At 49.8% G+C, this 24,460-nt stretch overlaps 1 protein-coding gene across 1 annotated transcript; it reads right to left on the bottom strand.

Annotated features, from left to right (window-relative positions):
- Positions 1-367: 367 nt before the first annotated feature.
- LOC147984010 (ethylene-responsive transcription factor ERF053-like) lies at positions 368-778 on the bottom strand. Its single transcript, XM_087540949.1, has one exon. It carries the CDS (start codon positions 776-778, stop codon positions 368-370), a length of 411 nt encoding a protein of 136 aa, XP_087397075.1.
- Between the last annotated feature and the right edge of the window lie 23,682 nt (positions 779-24,460).

The raw sequence follows: 24,460 nt of genomic DNA, 5'->3' as shown, positions 1-24,460 counted from the left end.
AACTACTTTCGGTCGAAGTAGAGGTCAAGTCAATCCTTCCTCTTCATGTACGGTGTGCCGCGAGCCGGGTCCGGGATGGTGCCGTCGTCGGGGTCGTTGGGGAAGACACTCCTCCACTCGTCGACATCGATCTCCTTGTCTTCGCCGCCCACCTCGACACCCTCCGCGCCGTCGTCCTCACTGCCTTCGACCTCGTCATCGGAGGAGAGCGCGATAACCTCGACGCCCTCCGCGCTGTCAAAGATAGCCCGCTCTGCCTCCACGATCTCCGGGTGCTGTCGACGGAGCTCTTGCATGTAGACCTCATCGGCGGCCTCGGCCTCGAGGTGCTCCCATGCCTCGTGGTCCTCCCGCACCATAGCCGAGCTCACCACCCTGACTCCGGCGGAATGAGGTGAACCGGACGTGTGCCGAAGGGGAAATTCAGCCTAGCCGCCGCGCCGTGGTAGCGGACCTGCCAGCGGTCATACTCCATGGCTGCGAGCTCGGCTGTGTGGAAGCTACCGAGCCACCAGCGAGTGTGGGTCTGCCGATCTGTAATCTCAGTGACCCACGTCCCACACCGCCACTGCCGAACCCTGAGGTAGGACCTCGTCGGTTGCCGGGTCAGAGGGAGGACGGGGAAGTCCTCGAACCGGCGTAGGGGCGTGGCGGCGGGCAGATCGGGGGACCGGCGATGGGGGATCGATAAAGAGCCCACGGAGGACGATGGGGACACCTCGGCAGCCACCTCGCCAGCGTCGGGCAAAGAGGCCGCAATAAACCTCTTTTTGGCCATTGGCTCCTCGAGCTCCCCGTCACACATGCAGAGGTTGAGGATGGAGGCGGCGGCAATGGCGGCGACCTACCAATGGTTTCGAGGTGGTGTGTGTCTATGTGAGCGGAGGTTTGGGGAGTGTGTGGTGTGTGTGGAGGGGGGCAAGGTGGTGTTTGAGGAAAGACCGCGACAACTGAAAATTTTACTAGGCGGGAGTAACAAGGCGGGGCTACAGAAAATTTGGATCAAGGGTGAGCAGATGTTTTTGAGATTGCGAGGGATGCAGAGGCAGGAGTGAAATGCCGGGGCCCGGGGCTACTGAAAATTTGAATCAAGGGACTGAAGCAGAGCGGGAGTAAGAAACATCGCACACGGTCCACACATACTAATTCTGTGCTATCAAACATTAAAACCTTCCACATAGTAGATATTTTCGAGATTACGAGGCAGTAGATATTTTCAAGACCGGGAGGCAAGCCTCATGGAGCCCAATCTACTGTGCTGATGTGAGGGACTGCAAGGCACGGGTGTGGCACATGGGTAGTCTGACCAAACCGTGTCTGTTGCGTACCCAATCGCAGCTGGTTTCTACATCCAACTCGTGCGCTATTTATAAATTTGGCAAAAATAATAACGCGTGAGAGTGCTATCAAACATTAAAACCTTCTACGCGGTAGATATTTTCGAGATTACGAGGCAGTAGATATTTTCAAGACCTGGAGGCATGCCTCATGGAGCCTGTCGGGTGGTTGGTGCGACATATGCCAACGGTGTCTTATCATTGTGGGAGCCAATAAAACATCGCCGGTTCCTGGAAACGGGATAAGGCGAAGACATGCACGCCGGCGGATCTTACCCAGCTTCAAGGCTCTCCGTGGAGATAACACTCCTACTGCTGCTCTGTTGGGTCTCCGCATGGTCACTAGGTCGACAAGTAGCTACAAGAGGCTCCTTGAGCTGTTCGGTGAAAGGATGAAGAAGGGCAAGGCTAGCTCGCTTCTCCTCTCGATGTGGTGTCTAGAACTACTGAAGAAGGATCCCCCTGCATGGGTGCCTTGGGGGGTTTATATAGGCCTACCCCCCAGGGGTACAATGGTAATCCGGCAGGGCGTGGGCCCTAGCCGTCTATGTCTATGCTCGCCGGCTTCTCCACCGACCGATGGGGCCCGCCGACTGGTGGACCCCGCCGGCTACCGGCCTTCTGGTCGACAGGCCGGTCCCACCGCTTGGGGGTTTTGTCTACCATCTTCTGCACATTCTTTGAAGATTCAAAATAAGCTGTCAATGTAAGTAAGCTGTCAACTATTTTGAAATAAACAATATAAATTAGTTAATAACTATGTTTGAGAAACTCACATTGCGGTAGAATCGCAAGCGTATCAACAAGGACCCAAATGTCCATATTGTCTTGCTCGATGTCAGGATTACCAAGATCCATGGTGACAATCATACCCTCATAAAAACCATACATTTTGCAAAGTGCTTCCCAATTTTGGCATCCAAAATGGTTATGCTCTGAGAATTGTACATATTTACTTCGAAATCGATATCACGATGGGTCCTTAGGTGTATTTTCTTTGTTTCAAAATTTTCATGGTCTTCAAAACCCATCCTCTCCAAGACATAGCGTCTTGCATGGCATGGGATAAGCTAGTCGAATTGTAAAAGATGAAAATTAGACGTTGAAATAGTTGAAGTCATGCTTAATTACGAAAAAAACATTTGCCATTGTTGCGTACCGTTTCAACATCGAAGATCTCCTCGAGCTTAATGCTGAAGCGCCGATCTTCATCCAGCTCAACGAACCTATTGCACATACCTCGATCATCGTGGCACCAGCTGCACTCCCTCGGGAGACTGTCGTCGTCCGAGTACGACATTTCCTACGTTCATAATTCAAAGATTAAACTTGTACAATTAAATATATGTACTAAAAAACCTAAATTAGATCATTATTTTTTGAGAAAATCCAGGCCACTCGATATTTCCTACATATTCTAGCACAAGTCATGCCAGAATTCACAGAAAAATCCGGCTTGACCTTTGCTAAAAAAGGACATATCGAGCGCGTGAAATTTGCCGGAACGGAAATTAATCAACACTCGGGCAAAACATAGGCCACTCGGAGGTGTAACCAAAACATGACCGGGCACTCCGGCAAAACAAGCGCCTGAAACTCATAAAGGACTCATATTGACATGGAGATTTTCCTGGTCTCACCTCGAGGTCGGAGGGGGTCGATGACGGGGACGACGGCGGGGATGATGGAGGGGCTCCTTGATTTCTGCAAAAGCAAAAACCCTATTAATTCAACTAGTACATCCCGAATAATTGCTTAAACTAAAAAAATAACAACAAATATGACATGTTCAACTAGTTCTATTAACTCAACTAGTTCTTACTAAATATAAACTTACTATAAATAGAAAAAAACTAGTTCTTTCTAAAAATAAAGTAGTTCAACTATTTATTTTAATTTTCTTACTAAAAATACATTAGTTCTATTAATTCAACTAGTTTATTAATTTACTTACTAAACTAGTTCAACTAAAACTAAACTAGTTCTATTAATTCAACTCGTTCTTACTAAATATAAACTTACTATAAATAGAAAGAAACTAGTACATCTACTACTACTAATTAACATCTACTACTACATCTACTACTAATTAACATCTACTACTGCTAATTATACAACTAGTTTACCATCACTACTACTAATTAATATCTACTACTACTAAAAATCATTATCTATGAACCCTAAATTAACATCTACTACTACTAAAATCATCTACTAACTAAGCAAAGAGAGAGGGGGTGGGGGAGGGGTGGGGGGCTTACAGAGAGGGGAGAGACAGTGGCGGGGAGGTGCTCGGCGACGGAGGTAGGGGCGGCGAGGGACGGGCTCGGGATCGGGAGGCGGCGATCCTGGGCGGGCTCGGGCGGCGGCGGTGAGGTCGAGACCGGCGGCGGGCGGCGGCAGTGAGGTTGAGGGTGGGCTCGGGCAGCGGCGGTGAGGGGAGGCTCGGGCTCGGGTGGCGCGGCGCGACAGGAGTAGGGGAACAGGGGGAAAGGAGGACTTAGCAAATTTTGAGCCGGGGGTGGTGGTTAAGTCGAACTAGCAGTAGCGCTCGTAAGGAAAACGCGCTATAGCTAACTTATCTATAGCGCGTTTTACATAAAAACGCTACTGCTAATGGAAGTAGTTATTTCTTTTGTTTATCCCAAAATCAGTAACGCTTTGTCCTGAAAAAATGTTGTAAGTCTAAGCAATGTGAAAACATCAAAAATATACATTGGTCATCATTGATCTTTTTGTGTAGAATCTAAATAGTCAACATGAATCCTCACTGTACCTGTATAGGTACATGCGAGGATTCATATTGCAGCTACAAATCATACACATATAGTTCAATGAAGACCAAGTGCTCGAGATAGGTTGAGAAGTAACATATTTAAGGTGGTAAACACCTTGTTCGCTTAGCAGTATGGGACTAAACTTAATTAGTTGCGGTGATACTTAGCAGCAGCGAGTTTTTAAGAAAAACGCTACTACTAAGTACTTTAGCAGTAGCGCGTCCCCCGGAAGGTCGCTACTACTATATCTAGCCGGGAGGCAACACCATGGCAAATATAGTAGTAGCGCTTGTTCCGCATAGAGCGCTACTGCTACTTAGATATTAGTAGCGCTGCTCTCTGGAGCTCGCTACTGCTAATTAGCAGTAGCGTCTGTTTTTAAAACACGCTGTTGCTAAGATTCCGTGTATAAGGTTTTCCCTAGTAGTGAGCCCCCTCCGGTGTCTATATAAACCGGAGGGTTTAGTCTGTAGGACAACATACAATCATACCATAGGCTAGCTTCTAGGGTTTAGCCTCTATGATCTCATGGTATATCAACTTTCGTAATACTCATATCATCAAGATCAATCAAGCAGGACGTAGGGTATTACCTCCAGCGAGAGGGCCCGAACTTGGGTAAACATCGTGTCCCCTGCCTCCTGTTACCATCCGCCTTAGACGCACAGTTTGGGACCCCCTACCCTAGATCCGCCGGTTTTGACACCGACATTGGTGCTTTCATTGAGCGTTCCACTGTGCCGTCACCATAAGGCTGGATGGCTCCTTCGATCATCGGTAACGATGCGGTCCAGCGTGAGGTTTTCCTCCCCGGACAGATCTTCGTATTCGGCGGCTTCGCACTGCGGGCCAACTCGCTTGGCCATCCGGAGCAGATCGAGAGCTACGCCCTTGGCCATCAGGTCAGGTTCGTAAACATAAACTACACTGCCGACATCCGCAGAGACTTGATCTTCGACGGATTCGAGCCCGTGTCAGGTGCGCTGCACGATCACGACGAGCATGATTTAGCTCCGTCGTCGGACTGTGTTCGGGAGATCACACCTACAACTACTCCATCCTTCAATCCAGAGCAAATTGCACCATCCGAGGACAGAGGGATAGACCCCGCCATGGAGGCCGCACTCTCAGTGGCAATGGAGTCGGATACTGACTTCACCCCTTACGAGAGCCCTGTTGCCTAACCATTGGATTCATCTCTGCCCACGGGCTCCAAGCTGCCTGCGTCCGTGCCTATCAAATCTGATTGGGCGCCGACCATGGAGTTCACCTCCGCGGATATCTTTCAGCACTCACCTTTCGGCGACGTGCTAAATTCATTAAGGTCTCTCTCCTTGTCAGGAGAACCTTGGCCGAACTATGTCTCGCTAGAATGGGATGCGGACGACGTAGAAATTCGCTCCCCACCCACCACCCACTTAGTAGCCACTGTCGACGATTTAACCGACATGCTCAACTTCGACTCCGAAGACATCGACGGTTTGGACGACGATGCTGGAGACGAACAGGAACCACCGCCCACAGGGCGCTGGACCGCCACCTCATCATATGATATATACATGGTGGACACCCCAAAGAAGGCAATGGCGACGAGACAGCGGAGGATGACCCCTCCAAGAAGCAACCCAAGTGCCGACGTCAGCGGCGCCGCTCTAAGTCCTGCCATAGCAAAAGTAGTGATACCGGCACAAGAGACAATAACACTCCGGATAGTGCCGAAGACGACAACAATCCCCCCCAGCACGATTTAGAGCGGGAGGGTGAACAAGCTAGCCCTCCAGAGCAGGCAGCAGATGGAGAATCGGAGAAGGACAATTACATGCCTCTCTCCGAAGACGAGGTGAGCCTCGGCGACGAAGAATTTATCGTGCCTAAGGACCCCGTCAAGCAGGAGAGCTTCAAGCGCCGGCTTATGGCCACAGCAAATAGCTTGAAGAAAAAGCAACGACAGCTTCAAACTGATCAAGACTTGCTAGCAGACAGATGGACCGAAGTCCTTGCGGCCGAGGAATACGAACTCGAGCACCTCTCCAAGAGTTACCCAAAGCGCAGGTTGCTACCTCACCTCGAGGAGGAAGCATTGAAACCTACATCACCAGTGCACGATGCGGCTGACCGGCCACCTCGTGGCCGAGCCAGAGAGGCGTTTCAGCCTGAAGTTCAGCCTGCACCCGGCCGCCACTCAAAAAAAATACCAAGGCCCGGGGCAACACACGGGACCTGCGAGACGTATTGGACAGCAGGGCAAAACATGCAAGATCAATATAGGGTCACGGGGGCACGCGCCAACGCGGGACGATGACCGTCGCGCCGGACACACTAAAAGTAAATCCGGCCGGGCCGAATACAGCAGACAAGACTCATATGAACTACGTCGTGATATAGCCCGGCACAGAGGCGCCGCACACCCCCTATGCTTCACTGATGAAGTTATGGATCACGAATTCCTGGAGGGTTTTAAACCCGTAAATATCGAATCGTATGATGGTACAACAGATCCCGCTGTATGGATTGAGGATTTCCTCCTTCACATCCACATGACTCGCAGTGATGATCTTCATGCCATCAAGTACCTCCCACTAAAACTCAAAGGACCAGCTCGGCATTGGCTGAATAGCTTGCCAGCAGACTCCGTCGGTAGTTGGAAGGATTTGTAAGATGCATTCCTTGACAACTTCCAGGGCACTTATGTGCGACCACCGGATGCTGATGACTTGATCCATATAACTCAGCAGCCAGGGGAATCGGCCAGGCAATTATGGACACGGTTCCTAACTAAGAAAAACCAAATTGTCGACTGTCCAGATGTGGAGGCCTTAGCGGCATTCAAGCATAACATCCGTGACGAGTGGCTCACCCGGCACCTCGGCCAGGAGAAGCCAAAGTCTATGGCAGCCCTCACGACACTCTTGACCCGCTTTTGCGCGGGTGAGGATAGCTGGCTGGCTCGCAGCAACAACACATCAAGGAATCCGGGCACTTCGGATACCAAAGATGCCAAAGGCAGACAACGTCATAACAGACAAAAGCGCCGCAACAATGGTGATAACACCGATGATACGGTAGTCAATGCCGGATTCAGAGGCTCTAGATCCGGTCAGCGGAAAAAGCCATTCAAAAGAAGTACTCCGGGCCCGTCCAGTTTGGATCGCATACTTGATCGCTCGTGTCAAATCCACGGCACCCCGGATAAGCCAGCCAATCACACCAACAAAGAATGCCGGGTGTTCAAGCATGCCGACAAGTTAAATGCCGAAAACAAGGACAAGGTGCTGCATAGTGATGACGAGGAGGAGCCCCGGCCACCGAACACTAGAGGACAGAAGAGGTTCCCCCCACAAGTGAAGACGGTGAAGATGATATACGCAACCCACATTCCCAAGAGGGAACGGAAGCGTGCACTAAGGGACGTTTATGCGATAGAGCCCGTCGCCCCAAAGTTCAACCCATGGTCCTCTTGTCCGATCACTTTCGATCATAGGGACCACCCCACTAGTATCCGCCATGGCGGGTCCTCCACATTGGTCCTAGACCCCATCATCGACGGATTTCACCTCACTCGAGTCCTTATGGACGGCGGCAGCAACCTGAACCTGCTCTATTAGGATACAGTGCGAAAAATGGGTATAGATCCCTCGAGGATCAAACCCACCAAAACCACCTTTAAGGGCGTCATCCCAGGTGTAGAGGCCCGTTGCACGGGCTCAATCGTACTGGAAGTGGTCTTCGGATCTCTGGACAACTTCTGAAGCGAGGAGTTAATCTTCGATATCGTTCCGTTCCGCAGTGGCTATCACGCACTGCTCGGGCGAACCGCATTTGCAAAATTCAATGCGGTACCGCATTATGCATACCTCAAGCTCAAGATGCCAGGACCCAGGGGGGTCATAACAGTCAATGGAAACAAAGAACGCTCGCTCCGCATGGAAGAGCACACTGCGGCCCTCGCAGTAGAAGCACAAAGCAACCTTTTAAGGCAAACCACCAATTCGGCGATACAGCCCCCGGACACCATCAAGCGAGTCCGGAGTAAATCACAACAGGATCGCCTGGAACGCTCAGAGCTCTCCTAGCAATTCGCCCCCCGCCCTAGTTCTAGTCAAGCGACAAAATCCGTGCCGCACGTACACAATTACACACTGAAAATACCATGGGCATAGGCGGGGGCATGATCAGGGCACGTCCCGCAATGCGGCTTCACCGCCCTAGGGGCTGCATACCTTTATCATTTTTTCTCTTTCAGTACCTTACTCTCTGGAAGCCCTTTCCGACAGTAGGATTGCCGGACACATCACGGGAAGGAACAACCAAGGAGGCAAGAAACTAAAACGTACAAGGGAACCCCCAGGTGGTCTCTAATAATAATCAGTATACCCGCTTTTACTATCCATACGCAGCTTGCCCTTGGATAGGACATGTCAAATAGTCCTATTTTTGCTTATTGCACTACTTGTATCAGTACGCTTCGACGTATTATTTAAATAACAATGCATAGCATTAGTCTATTATTGCATTATCCATCCATTTTTTCTTATATGTTCATTTACAACAACTTGCACCCGTACATTCTGGTACGGTCAGTACGCCAGGGGCTTTCATTTACCCCATAATACGACATGAGAAGTCCGAACACTTTGGACAGTGCAGCACCCCGAACTTATAGCATTATATGCATCAGCTCCGAATCATGTCTTGTCAATAGTTGGGTTTGCCCGGCTCCCATGCTTTGGTACCTTACGTTCCGCTATGTCGGCTAAGGTAGCGCTGGGAGAACTACTGCGATTGTGTCATGATAAGGCGAGAGCTGGTCGCTGTTCGAGAGGTCTTAAGTCCTTAAAGACTTTTTCTGCTTTGGGCAAGGAGTCGGCCTTGCCCGACTTAGGCGTATATAGCGCCCCAACTTCGGCCTTCTAAATACTAGGGGCTTTGCCAAAATTTAAAATTGTAGACTTCTATGGCTAAGTGAGAGTGATAAAGCCTTATAGTCTGATTGCCTGGTTCGTTGTGCTGAACACCTCCCTCGAAGGACCCAAAATTGGGATAAAGAGTGCTCAGGTTTATCCCGAACACCCCAGTACTAGTTACATGGGGGCAGAAGCCGACGACTGGCCAACTCTCAGATTTTATAAACGGCCACATAGAAGGTAATATTTTAAATTGAAAAAAGCGTTGCATAGCGCAAATGAACTTGTTTCATATTACAAGATCACATGAGCATGTTCATTCAAAAATTACATCCCTAGCACATTCATCCGCCACAAGGCGGGAACCCTTCAGGACACTGTCATAATACATTTCAGGGCAGAGATGCTCCTTACCCTCCGGTGGCCCCTCCTTCACCACCTTCACGGCCTCGAGCTTCGCCCAGTGCACCTTCGCCCGGGCAAAGGCCCTGTGCGCACCCTCGATGCAGACGGACCGCTTTATGACTTCAAGCCGTGGGTAGGCATCCACAAGCCACCTCACCAGACCAAAGTAGCTTCTAGGCAGGGGATCGCTAGGCCACATCCGGACTATAAGACCCTTCATGGCCTGTTCGGCCGCCTTGTGAAGCTCGACCAGTTGCTTCAGCTGGTCGCTCATGGGCATTGGGTGTTCGGTCCCAGTATACTGAGACCAGAACAACTTTTCCATCGAGCTCCCCTCCTCAGCTCGGTAAAACTCTGCGGCATCCAGCACACTGCGGGGAAGATCTGCGAACGCTCCTGGAGAGCTCCGAACTCGGGTAAGTAAAAAAGAAAGTTTCCTTCACATGCTTGCTTTGCATAATGAATGCCTTACCCGCAGCTATCTTCTTCACCGCATCTATCTCCTAGAGGGCCTTGTGGGCTTCAGCCTTGACGCTCCGTGCGCTTTCGAGCGCCTTCGCAAGCTCAGACTCTCGCGTCTTAGAGTCAAGCTCCCAGGACTCATGTTTTTTGGCAAGAGCCTCGAGCTCTTGCTGCACCTTGCCTACTGATAACCCACAAGTATAGGTGAGGGAGTCCTGGATTAGGGGGTCTCCGGACAGCCGGACTATATCCTTTGGCCGGACTGTTGGACTATGAAGATACAAGATTGAAGACTTCGTCTTGTGTCTGGATGGGACTTTACTTGGCGTAGAAGGCAAGCTGGGCAATACAGATATGTATATCTCCTCCTTTGTAACCGATCTTGTGTAACCCTAGCTAGCCCCCTCCGGTGTCTATATAAACCGGAGGGTTTTAGTCCGTAGGACAACATACAATCATACCATAGGCTAGCTTCTAGGGTTTAGCCTCTTCGATCTCATGGTAGATCAACTCTTGTAATACTCATATCATCAAGAACAATCAAGCAGGACATAGGGTTTTACCTCCATCAAGAGGGGCTGAACCTGGGTAAACGTCGTGTCCCCTGCCTCCTGTTACCTTCCGCCTTAGACTCACACTTCGGGACCCCCTACGCGAGATCCGTCGGTTTTGACACCGACATTGGTGCTTTCATTGAGAGTTCCACTGTGCCGTCGCCGTAAGGAAGGATGCCTCGTCTCGTTGTTAAAAACAACATTACCGCCGGGGAGCCCTGGCTGTCGGCCAAACTCTCCGGCTAGGCAGTTTCATCATGACCGCCCGTTCGGCTGCTACACCGACGATGACTTCTCGGGTCATCGAAAACAGCCTCCACGTCGGCTCGGAATTTGCCGAGCAGATGGATCCAATGGAGCTCTCATCCCTAAACGAGCTCTTGGTTCGCATCGCTGCCTTGGGAGTCGCTAAGGACTATGATCGGATTGGGCTTAAACCCGATCAAAGGGAGATTAACTCTCCACCGGTCACCCATCATATTGCCATGGTGGAGGAACAATGCGGTGATTCTTCCTCTATCTTGAGGACTAACTATGTCCGGATTCCTGAGCTCTCCGAGCCGGATACCCGTTTACGCGAGGGTATCACCCAAGCCCTGAACCTAGAATCAGGCAGCGGGCTAGACTTATCGGGCAACATCCCGGAACCCGAACTTCCAAGATTGGAAACTCCTCGGCCCCTGGGTCTCAGATCGGGTAAAGGTTCAGACTCAAATCCACCCACCCACCCAAACATAAATGATCTTTCCCACATCAGGCAAGCGCCCTAGGAAATAGTACATCATTATTGGGCTAGATTCCTCCTTGTGATGAAGAAGGTTAAGGACTGTCGCGAGGAAGACGCAGTCTCATTTTTCCGCAATAGTTGCATGGACAAGGGAATCCTTAACGCCTTAAGTCGCTGTGACATATCATGCTTCGCTGACTTGGCGTCCATAGTACGAAAGTACTGTGCGATGGAAAGCGCCTGGACAACCGAAACGAAATTTTGGGATAATCCGGCTCCAAATATACACCCAGTCCGAAGTAAAAGGGTGCACTATCATAAGACACCCGAGTTAATTACAAAGAAGCAAAAACCCTCTACAGGGCGTGGAACCGTATTGGAGGGATGGCTCAACGGACCCTGTAAAATTCATAGTACAACGGATACCATACCAACACACAGCCTTAGAGCATGTTGGGTACTCCGGCAGGTGGCCAAAAGTGGTGAGGATCTTCTCATCCCAGATGCCACAGAGCACCATCCCGGGGTTAACAATACGGTATTAACAGTCTTTGAAACCTTCGCATCAAATAATAGGCGCAAGCGAACACTCCACAGCCTTGCCGAAATCTGCCACGTGGCAGCAATAAATCCATGGAGTGACACGGCTATTACCTTCAATGCCAGTGACGAACCTAAATTCCGAACAGCCCGAGCACCAGCTGCACTGGTCCTCAGTCCAATTGTGGACGGATCTCGACTCACCAAAGTACCCATGGACGGCGGCAATGGATTAAACCTCATATATGAGGAAACTCTTCAAAAAATGGAAATAGACTGGAACCGCATTGAGCAAAGCAGCACAACCTTCAGAGGAATCATCCCCAGTCGGGAAGCACGCTGTGCTGGGAAAATCACACTAGATGTGGTATTCGGCACGCCGGAGAACTATAGGTCCGAAGAAATTACATTCCAGGTGGCCCCGTTCAGTAGCGGATACCACGCCCTTTTAGGGCGGGAGGCGTTCACGATCTTCCAAGTCATACCCCATTATAGGTACATGAAGCTCAAAATGTCTGGGCCCAACGGAATCATCACTCTCGCTAGTGATTCGGACACGGCACTCCGCGCCAAAAACAAAACAGCCGCATTGGCCCTCGAGGCATTATCCGAAGCCCTTTCGGCCGAGGAATTAACTGCGCTATGCTCCACAGTGGACAGGGACGACGTGATACTTGACAAGAGATCCAAGTCCACCTCTTTTAAACCAGCGGATGAAATATTCAAATTCCAAGTCCACCCAACAGACCCTACAAAAACAGCCTCCATCGGGGCACAGTTAAACCCCACCGTGGACGCCGCACTACAGAGTTCCTGTGTGAGAATTGGGACATATTTGCCTGGCACCCCTCAGACATGCCAGGAATCCCACGCAGGCTGGCCGAGCACAACCTCAATATTCTAAAGGGATTCAAGCCGGTCAAGCGGACTCTTCGGCGTTTCTCTGAACCTAAGAGACAAGCTATGGGAGAGGAACTAGCCAAGTTATTGGAGGCCGGATTCATTAGAGAAATAAAACACCCGGAATGGCTAGCAAACCTGGTGATGGTACCAAAGAAGGACAAATCCTGGCGCCTATGTGTCGATTTCAAGGACCTCAACAAGGCTTGCCCAAAGGATCCCTTCCCCCTCCCCCGCATCGATCAAATTATCGATGCTACCGCAGGACACGATTCATTGTGTTTCCTCGACGCATACTCCGGCTACCACCAAATCAAGATGGCGGAGTCCGACCAAGCCGCAACGGCATTTATCACACCATACGGCCCCTTCTGTTTCAACACAATGCCTTTTGGGCTCAAAAACGCCGGCGCAACATATCAGCGCATGATTGAGACATGTCTGGAGAAACAGATCGGCAAAATAGTAGAGGCATACGTAGATGATGTGGTCGCCAAAACCAAACAGGTCGACTCTCTAATAGACGACTTGAGGCTCACATTCGAGAACCTCCGAACATACGACATCAAGCTCAATTCGGAAAACTGCGTTTTCGACGTACCAGCCGGAAAGCTCCTAGGTTTCATTGTCTCCAGTAGAGGAATTGAAGCAAATCTGGCCAGAATCCGAGCTCTGTCATAGTTGGCTATCCCAACGGACCTCAAACAAATCCAGAAATTAACCGGATGTGTGGCGGCTCTAAGCCGCTTTATCTCCCGCTTAGGAGAAAAGGCATTACCCCTTTATCGCCTCCTTCGGCGCACCGAACACTTCGAGTGGACGGACGCTGCCATAGCTGGATTGGAAGAAATAAAAGCCATACCGGCAACCAACCCAATCCTGGCCGTGCCAAACATCGGTGAACCAATGCTGTTGTACATTGCGGCAACTTCATCAGGTTGTAAGCGCAGTGCTCGTCATCGAACGAGAAGCGGACGGACATAAATCCCCCCTTCAAAAGTCGGTATATTATGTATCCACTGTCCTCACTCCATGAAAATCACGATACCCACATTATCAAAAGATAGCCTATGCGGTATTCATGGCATCCCGGAAGCTGTGACACTACTTTCAAGAGTGTTCAATTACAGTAGCCTCGGAAGTGCCACTTAATGATATTATAAACAACCGCAACGCCACGGGCCGGATTGCCAAATGGGCCATTGAGCTCCTCCCGTTTGACATAACATACAAACCCCGGCGAGCCATTAAATCACAAGTATTGGCCGACTTTGTCACCGAATGGACGGAAGCCGAACTCCCTAAAGAGTATGGCGCATACTCCAATTGGATCATGCACTTCGACGGCTCCAAAATGCTGGCTGGTCTGGGGGCTGGCGTCGTCCTGACGTCCCCAACCGGAGATACAGTTCAATACGTACTATAGATACTGTATACAGACTCCAACAACGCAGCCGAATACGAAGCCCTGTTACATGGTCTCCGGATGGCAGTTTCCATGGGCATTCAACGCCTGGAGGTGTGTGGGGATTCGAACCTCGCAATATCCCAAATAAATGGAGACTTCAATGACAAGGATCCGAAGATGGCGGCCTATCGCAACGCCATCCTAAAGATGTCAGCTCGGTTCGAGGGGCTCGAATTTCACCATGTGGCTCGGGAAAACAATCAGGCAGCGGATATCCTCGCCCGCGTCAGCGCAAAACGCGATGCGATCCCCCCCCCCCCCCCCAACATCTTTTTGGAGAGGTTGTTTAAGCCATCCGTGGTATGGGAAGGGGACACCAGTAACAATAGTCCGGACCCGACCAAAATGCTCGATACCGAACACTCTGACATAATCGGAGGCTCTGCCACTGAAATAACACATTCAGCCCACGTAATAATGGCCATCATCGCCCTGTGGACAGAACCATTCCTGGCCTACCTAACTTGGCAGTAACTTCTCGAGGACCAAAATGAGGCACGCTGCATAGTGCCTCATCTAAAGCCTACAGGGTCCATGAGGGAGAGCTGTATAAAAAAAGCACTACCGGAGTCCTTCAAAGGTCCATCTCCGAAGAGGAAGGGCGGAAACTTTTGGCAGAAATTCATGCCGGACTCGGTGGCCACCACGCCGCAGCCCGGGCCCTTGTAAGCAAGGCCTCATGTACAGGTTTTTATTGGCCGATGGCCCGGGTAGATGCACAGGACTTGGTCCAACGCTGCGTCGGTTGCCAGCTTTTTGCAAACCAAAGCCACATGCCACCCACCGCCCTCCAAACAATCCCCATTACCTGGCCCTTCGCGGTCTGGGGGCTTGACATGGTTGGACCCCTTAAAGGGGGAACCCATAAGAAAAAATACTTACTGGTCATGGTCACCAAATGGATAGAAGCCAAACCTGTTAAAACGGCTGATCCGGACCGGAGATAGACTTCATATCCGGGGTTGTACACCGTTATGGCGTCCCCCACAGCATCATCACTGACAACGGCACGAACTTTACGGCCGATGAGGTAAAACTCTATTGCAGCAACATGGGCATCAAGCTCGATTATGCTTTTGTCTGTCACCCACAAACCAACGGCCAAGTTGAGCGAGCAAATGGTCTTATCATGTGCGGCATCAAACCTAGATTAGTGCGGTCCTTAAAGGAGTCTAACATGCACTGGGTAGAGGAGCTCGACTCCGTACTCTGGGGGCTGCGGACCATGCCGAATCGTACTACCGGATACACACCCTTCTTTATGGTGTACGGAGCAGAGGCGGTTCTGCCCTGCGACATAATTCATGACTCACCTCGAATGCGCATGTACGAAGAAAGAGAAGCCGAGCTCGATCGGCTGGACAGTCTGGACACCCTGGAGGAGGAGCGCGACGTGGCAAAAGCCCGTTCCGCATTCTATCAGTAACAGGCTCGAAGATACCAAAGCAGAGAAGTACGGGCCAAAACTTATAACGTTGGCGAGCTAGTTCTACGCCTGCCGGAGAAGAAAAAGACCAAGCTCGAGCCCAAATGGGAAGGTCCCTTCATTATTGACCAAGTTCTGAACGGTGGAGCGTACCGTCTGCGGGATGCATCGAATAATCGACTTGAGCCGAACCCATGGAACACAGCCAGGCTCCAAAGATTCTACGCCTAGTGTCAGACTCTATGTTCGTCTCCTTCCTCTGTCCATTTTTTGCATATACATTATCTGTCTTTTTTCTCTTTCTTTCTTTTATTCTTTCTCAAGGCCTTCAAGGGCCAACTTGTGCCTTGCCTGCACACTATTGACGCGCTAACCGCGCTCATTATACCTAGGGGCTTCTTACACAGAAGCTTAATTATTTATCTGGGCTTCATGCCCCGCACATGTGTTATTCTTCCGCATGTACCTTTTCTTCGCAATTATATGCATCAATATGACTTAAGTTTTGGCCAAGCTGGGTTACCTGGCTCTTGTATTTATGCCCTACGTTCCCATTAATTCGGCTAGGGCATAAGGGGAGCACCTCTGCGATTGTTACTACCGGGTCAGCCGGATGTGTACCTCGGACTGGGTGAAGCCGAAAGCTAGTGTTCTTAAGGGAATATTCGGTCGGTGAACAAAAGATGATTTTCATTTATTTTCCATATGTGCCCCCAGATGTTTTTGCCTGCGTCTCCTCTCGCAGTTCGGATATGCAATTTAGGGCATGCGTACCCAGGGAAAGGAACCCTTAACGGAACTATTCTCCCTGGAAGATGTTTCTTACTACCCATGTAATATGACATAACTAGTTGGGTACTTGTCTGTTCAAGCACTAATGACCCCTACGCCTGGTTTCCACGCATACCCCAGTTCTTATATAACTGAGCGGGTATTCGGATACACTCCGGACTATCGGGTCCCGAGGTTGAAGCGAAAAGGTCCGCCATGACAAATGATTTACAATCCGGCTAGAAGGCATTATACATGTCACTTTAATTACATAGTCATGTAGACTGACTAAATTCCTCTTCTATACCATCCAACAGGCTGACTAAATTCTGTTGGGAATACTTTGCGGCTAATTCTACTTGCCCATACACTAAGCTAACTGGATCTCTTTCCCATCGGGCCCCACAGGTCCGACCTCGGCCATGTGGTTTGGGTCAGCCTTGGTATACTGCGTCTTCACCATGGCCCAGGCTTCCCTGGCACCTTGACAGTAGGCCGATATCTTCCATAATCGGAAGCGCCGCCGCGCTCCCTTGAGCTTCTCCGCAAGCTCTCCAATGCCTGCTGGCAGGGAGACGGATGGCCACAAGGCCTGGGCAATAGCTTGCATCACCTGCCGAACTTGTTCGTGCAGTTGTGAGAGCTCGGGTAGAAGATCACCCATAGACCCGGGTATCTCCTCCACGGGACGACCCGTCAGCTTCCTGCAGACATAACTCTGTTAGTCGGCTTCTCCGCCGCACCCTTTTAAGGGTTCGTTCAAGCACTTACTGAAAATGCCACGTCGAAGCCGCTTATTCTCCTTCTCGGAGTCCGCAAGTTGAGCTCGAACATCTTTCAGTTCCACGCTCAGCTTGGTATTGGCGTCTTGGAGATTGTTTTTCTCCCGCCTGACCTTAGTCAGCACGCGTTCGCCAGCCTTTAGCTGTCGTACGACATGCTGGTCCTCCGGATTCTCTCCGGTGTCATCTGCAATATCTGTTGTTAGATCTGCAGCCATGCCGCATGCTATATGGTACCTATCATTCTTTGAAACAAATGTTACCAGCTGGGGACTTTTTAGGTTTCTTCAATGCGGCAATGGCGACCCAAAGTTGGGTCTTGCATTCCTCCAGCTCCTGTGACAGTCGAGTATTCTTCTTTGTAAAAACCTGCACAATAAATGATCCTTAAATCAGTTGTCCCAACTATTTCAAGTCTCAGGGGCTACTAATACATATAATCGTCAGATTTTCTTACCCGTACATCCCTTACATACTGGTTTGTGGCTTTGGCTAGACCATTTTGAGCAGCACAGAGGTACGCGTCTCCAGAATTGAAGGCATCAAATGCCTCTGGTGAGAAGCAAACGTCACGGAGTACGGCCGGGCGACGCCTATGATTCATGGCGCTCTCCACTTCTAAATTTGTAGCGGACAGTCTATCCGCATCCTCTGTAGGAGGAGTATCCGGCATCCGCCCCATGTCGGCTTCCGCCTCTATGTCCGGCCCTGGAGCCTAACTGGTGGAAGCATGATCGGCAGCCTCTCCGGACATATTCCGGCGAGCGTTTTTTCTATTAAAGAAACATGGACGTCATTACATTTTGAGAAAGACGACAACCACGGAGCGGGGTTTTTTGTCATACCTCTGCGTCAGCGTCTCCATCCTGACCGCCTTCCTTTTTGGCCTACCCGGACTCGGTGCCTCTTGTTGGCGAGTTGCTGCGGGTTCGGCACGGCGTCCCGAATGCCTTCCCTGTAAAACACCATATGTATATGGTAGGTGAAGTGTCTAAAAGGGGATCCTAGTTTTTGGAGTTGGGATTTTGGTTTCTCTTACATGCGACGCAGGGAGCAGTCCGGGATAGTCGGCCGTAATGGCCACCACGGCGTCATCACAGCTCAATTGATAGAACTGCTTGTCTATCAGCTCCACGAATATGTCCGGATCTTCTTCGAGTCTGGGACCGAGGGCTCGGTTAGGGTCGTCTGGTTGTGGAGATGGGCTGTTGACCTCCCTTATGGCTTTTCGCAGTTCCTGCCGTAAAATGACAAGGTGAGTACCTACGATAAAGAACGCGGGAAGAATGGGAGTAAGGAGATATAACTCACCCAGCTTGGAGGGTTGTACATGGAGAATCCATCCCGTGGCTTGATGCGGATGAACTCCGCTTCCTCTCCCTTGAACAACTCGGACAGAATTTTTGCTAAAGCAGCAGCGGTGTCCGGTCCCTTACGCCCGCAACGGGTGGCATCATCTTCCCCGTTAAAACACCACAGGGGGTGCCCTCGATATTGAAGTGGCTGCACTCCCCGCATTATGCATATTGACATAACCTCGATTACTGTCAATCCTGATTGAGCCAGCGCTTTAATCCGGTTCATCGGGTAAAGGAATTCTCCGTTGTCTTGCTCCTAGGGGCTCCGTGGGCGCCAGCTTCGGCGTTTCTTCAGAAGAGCATTGTTGAACTCAGGAAGACCCCACCGAACAGGGTCCGGAAGGGGGACGTCCTCCATATAAAACCATTCCGAAGGCCAGTCTTCGGACGTCTTCTTCGGAGTACCGGACAGGTATCCGGTTTCGGCGATGCGCCATATTTCGGCTCCGCCACTTGATAAAGTGACCCCTTCTGTGTGCGGGGGATGTGTAATATGGAAGCAGGGGTGAAATTATGCAGTTGGAGGCCGTAAAACTCCAGGAGCCCGCGGTGGAACGAATGAATTGGAAATTTGAGTCCCCTTAATAAGTAAGGAACAAGGCACACCTGCTCCCTCGTAGAGGGGCTGGGGAAGCTCTCCGCTTGGTCCCCGCCATTGTAGGTGGCGAGCCCGGCTCGGATGGGAACCATATACGCTGGAGGGAGAAATCCCTAAGTCTGCAGTTCGACTAATCGACTGTGTGAGACGAAACACTTCTCCCAATCACCAGGCTTAGGGCTACGGGGGCGAGAGGAGGAGCTGCGGTGGTCGGCCATGTTGGAGTGGATTTTTCCGAAGTGCGCTCCGATGGATTCTCGCTCTGGGAGGATGGTATGGATTGGATCTAAGAATCCCCATCCCTTTAATAGACAATTTATTTATCTGGCTAGGGGGGCGAATGTAAAAATGCCCTGGCTCCTCATATTCATTCAACGCAGGGAAGATAGCCCTTATTGGGCGCAGAAGCCAAGAAGTCCAACATTTATGGGGCCGGACACTACTTAACGAACATTCAAAATTTGGAGAAGAACCCGCCTTGCAATGCCGAAGACAATACTGCGTGTCGGACTTGACGTCATTGAAGCCTGGTTCGGGGGCTACTGAGGGAGTCCTGGATTAGGGGGTCTCTGGACAGCTAGACTATATCCTTTGGCCGGACTATTGGACTATGAAGATTCAAGATTGAAGACTTCGTCTCGTGTCCGGATGGGACTTTACTTGGCATAGAAGGCAAGCTGGGCAATACAAATATGTATATCTCCTCCTTTGTAACTGACCTTGTGTAACCCTAGCCCCCTCCGGTGTCTATATAAATCGGAGGGTTTTAGTCCGTAGGACAACATACAATCATACCATAGGCTAGCTTCTAGGGTTTAGCCTCTTTGCTCTCGTGGTAGATCAACTCTTGTAATACTCGTATCATCAAGAACAATCAAGCAGGACGTAGGGTTTTACCTCCATCAAGAGGGACCGAACCTGGGTAAACATCGTGTCCCCTGCCTCCTGTTACCATCCGCCTTAGACGCATAGTTCGGGACCCCCTACCCGAGATCCGCCGGTTTTGACACCGACAATAGGGGATCGCAACAGTTTTCGATAAGTAAGAGTGTCGAACCCAACGAGGAGCTAAAGGTAGAACAAATATTCCCTCAAGTTCTATCGACCACCGATACAACCCTACGCACGCTTGACGTTCACTTTACCTAGAACAAGTATGAAACTAGAAGTACTTTGTAGGTGTTTTTGGATAGGTTTGCAAGATAATAAAGATCATGTAAATAAAAAGTAGGGGCTGTTTAGATAAAGACACAACTAAGTTAGTTTTAGTAAAGAGGTTTTTGTTACGAGAAAGTTATTTGTCCCTAGGCAATCGATAACTAGACAGGTAATCATTATTGCAATTTTATATGAGGGAGAGGCATAAGCTAACATACTTTCTCTACTTGTATCATATGCACTTATGATTGGAACTCTAGCAAGCATCTGCAACTACTAAAGATCATTAAGGTAAAACCCAACCATAGCATTAAAGCATCAAGTCCTCTTTACCCCATACGCAACAACCCCCTTACTCGGGTTTGTGTTTCAGTCACTCACGCAACCCACTATAAGCGAATCATGAACGTATTGCAACACCCTACATCGGGGATTCCTCACGCTTGCGCGACACGGAGAGCACCATAGGACAGCACCAATAATAAAAAATGCAACTCAAACCAATCTTGATCATCAAATAGCCCATAGGACAAAACTGATCTACTCAAACATCATAGGATAGCCATACATCATTGGGAAATAATATATAGCGTTGAGCACCATGTTTAAGTAGAGTTTACAGCGGGTAAGAGAGAGGTTACACCGCTGCATACAGGGGGAAGAGTTGGTTATGATGGCGGTGAAGTTGTTGGTGAAGATTGCGGTGATGATGATGGCCCCGGGTGGCACTCCGGCGCCACCGGAAGCGAGGGGGAGAGAGCCCCCCTCCTTCTTCTTGTTCCTTGACCTTCTCCCTAGATGGTAGAAGGATTTACCCTCTGGTCCATGGCCTCCATGGCGTGGGAGGGGCGGGAGCCCCTCCGAGATTGGATCTATCTCTCTGTCTCTCTCTGTTTCTGCGTTCTCAGATTCTTCCCTTTCACCATGTCTTATATTCCCGGAGATCCGTAACTCCGATTGAGCTGAAATTCTAACACGATCTCTATCCGGATATTAGCTTTCTTGCGGCGAAAGAAGGGCACCAAACCTCCTTACGGGGTGGCCACGAGGGTCAGGGGCGCTCCTTCCCCCCTGGGGCGCGCCCCCTGCCTCGTCGGCCCCTCGAGCATCGTCTCATGTGGATTTTTCTTCCCAAAAATCATATATATTCCAAAAAAAATCTCCGTCAATTTTTATTCCGTTTGGACTCCGTTTGATATGGATATTCTGCGAAACAAAAAACATGCAACAAACAGGAACTGGCACTGGGCACTGGATCAATATGTTAGTCCCAAAAATAGTATAAAAAGTTGCCAAAAGTATATGGAAGTTGTAGAATATTGGCATGGAACAATCAAAAATTATAGATACGACGGAGACGTATCAGCATCCCCAAGCTTAATTCCTGCTCGTCCTCGAGTAGGTAAATGATAAAAAGATAATTTTTTATGTGGAATGCTACCTAGCATAATCTTGATCACATATCTAATCATGGCATGGATATTAAGACACGAGTGATTCAAACCAATAGTCTATGATTTGACATAAAAACAATAATACTTCAAGCCTACTAATAAAGCAATCATGTCTTTTCAAAATAACAAGGCGAAAGAAAGTTATCACTACAAAATCATATAGTCTGGCTATGCTCCATCTTTACCACACAAAATATTCACATCATGCACAACCCCGATGACAAGCGAAGCAATTGTTTCATACTTTTGACATTCTCAAACCTTTTCAACTTTTACGCAATATATGTGTCACATCCCTAGTTCTGGTATGACCTAGGCTAGCCTTCATGTTTGCATCATGTTTAAATTTCATTTAAATTTGAAATGGGGATTTGTGAAACCCTCAGAATCATTCTAGAAATGACCCAAATAAAAAATTGCTCCAAAAGGGTCCAAGAAAATGCTCATGTTGCTCTCTGAAAATACTGGACAGAGATAAAAATCAAACCAACATTTTCAGGAGCTCATAAGTATTTATTTTGGGCATTTGGAATTAATGCAGTAATTACTTGCTTTGGATATATATTGTTATATATATAATATTGTCCAAAAATTATGCCAGTAGTTGAGGTGCTCAGGAATAATACCACTAGCCCCTGCAAAAATTGGCATAAGAAAATAAAATGGTTTAGTATTTTTTTATTAAACCAAACAAATGACAGAAAATAGAAAAAAGAAACAAAAGGGAAAAACCTCACCTGGCTTACCTGGCCCAGGAGAGAAACCGGCCTAGCTGGCTGGCTAGCCCAGCAGCCTCCCCCTGTCGTCTTCCTCCTCCGCCAGGAGGACGAGGGCGTGTGCCCGGCGCCTGCGGCCACACGCCGTGGCCACCTCCTGCTTCCGCCGACGCGGGAGAGGCTCCTGGAGCCGCCACGCACCACCCCGACCTCCCTCACTCTCTCCCCGTGCCCTTCCCTTTCCTCTATCTCTCTCCCTCGCTCTCCCCCTCACGCGCCTGAGCACACCGCCGTGAGCCGCTGCGCCCACCGCCGTCGCCTTGCCTCCCTGAGCTATCCAGAGCCTCCGCCACCTCTCGCTTCACCTCTGCACCGAAGGAAGGAATCACAAAGGCCCCGAGCAGCCGCCATCATCATCGTCTTCAAGCTTCGGCTCCGGCGCCCTTCTCCATCGATCCGGCCACTCCGGCGCATCCCCGAGCCTGCTTACCATCCCTGCAGCTCCGCGGTGAGCCGTTGACCCGATTCCCCCTTGCCCCGTCGTCCCTCACGTCCTCTAGCGCTAGCGCCGCCATGACCGAAGCTCACCACCGCACAGCCATGTCGCCGCCGTGGCCACTGTCACATAGAGCTGCACCCGAGCACATAGCCGTGCTCAGCGCAATGCCAGGAGGCCGTAGATGCCTTCCGCATCCGCTGTCGTGCCCCGTAGACCGTTCCCGCTCGAAGCCGTGCTCCGGCTGCTGCGCGGAGCTCCGCTCCGGCGAGCTCCGGCCGTCCCTTCCTCTCCCTTTTGCTCCAGAAGACATGGACGAGCCCTGGCTCCTCGCCCGTGGCCTCCGCCGCCCAAATGGTCGCCAGAAGGTGAATCCCGTGGCCCTCCGCCGCGTCTGGCCTCGCCGCCGTCGAGTCGCCGGCGGGTTTGACCCCGCTGACCGGGGGTTTGACTTTTCCCCTTGTGTCACTGATGCGTGGGCCACCCCCCTGACATTTTAGTTAGTATTAGTTTAACACTAATTTAACTAGGTTAGTTAGCTAGTTAGTCGCTGACCAGTGGGCCCGACGCCCACTAATCCTAATTAGACTAAATAAAACCCCCCTGTTAACTAACTGAGTCACTGACGTGTGGACCCCACACGTCAGGTTTGACTTGGTCAGCGCCTTTGACCTGCTGACGTAAGCATGACGCTGTGCTGACGTAATATATCATTTTCTGGTTTAAAAGTAAATCAGGAAAATCCAGAAAATGTTATAAAGTTCAAAAATTCATAGAAATTCAACCGTAGCTCAGATTGAAATAATTTATATATGAAAAATGATCAAAAAAATTCAATCTATCCTTATGTACCATTTTCATGCATGACAAACCAACCTTTACATGCTGTATATATGAAAACATATAAATGGCATATTTAAGAGCTTAATTTGGAGTTGCATTTGAACCCTTGGTTCAAATGGACTTCAACCAAATAAATGCTAGATGCATTAAGTCAAACAACATCACATACTCATGCCATTTTCATGCATCATATTGTTGCATATGCTTTTGTTTGATTTTCGACACCGTTCCTTCTCGATAGGTCCTGCTCCGGAGACTGATCCAGAGTACCTGTCAGTGGAGCAGTGCCCCCCTGTTGATCTACCAGGCAAGCAAACCCCCTTGTTCATTCTGATACAATACTACCCTCTCGCTCCTGCTCTCACTTATTGCATTAGGACAACAACGATTCAACTGCTACTTTATGTTGCGGTAGTTGAACCCATTCCTCTGCATGACCTGTCATTGCCACAGTAAATAGTTAAAACCCACTAGCATGTGTAGGAGTTGACTGAGCCATGTTGTGTTCCTACCATGCCATGCCTGCTATTGCTTAGAGTTGTGTCAGGTCTGATTCATCGGGAATGAATTGGAGTGTTATGCTATGTTCTGATGCTGAGAGTTAAGTGTGTGAACACGATTTGGTAAAGGTAGCGGTGAGAGGCCATGTAGGAGTACATGGTGGGTTGTCTCACTGGAACCGTCCTTAAGCACTGAGTTCCATGTATGTCGTCCAATGACTAGCTACTACCACACATTGGAATGCTTAAGTGCCCCTCTCCACTTATTAACCAACTTGATCTCT

The sequence above is a fragment of the Triticum urartu genome, chromosome 2A (assembly GCF_056163025.1).
Source record: "Triticum urartu cultivar PI428250 chromosome 2A, HENAU_Tu73, whole genome shotgun sequence".
Classification (NCBI taxonomy): domain Eukaryota; kingdom Viridiplantae; phylum Streptophyta; class Magnoliopsida; order Poales; family Poaceae; genus Triticum; species Triticum urartu.
The sequence above is the reverse complement of the archived record's forward strand: the minus strand, read 5'-3'. Positions and strand labels throughout refer to the sequence as shown.

What these genes read in the sequence shown, in the direction of transcription:
- LOC147984010 (XM_087540949.1), bottom strand. Translation starts at nt 778, where the DNA reads ATGGCCAAAAAGAGGTTTATTGCGGCCTCTTTGCCCGACGCTGGCGAG.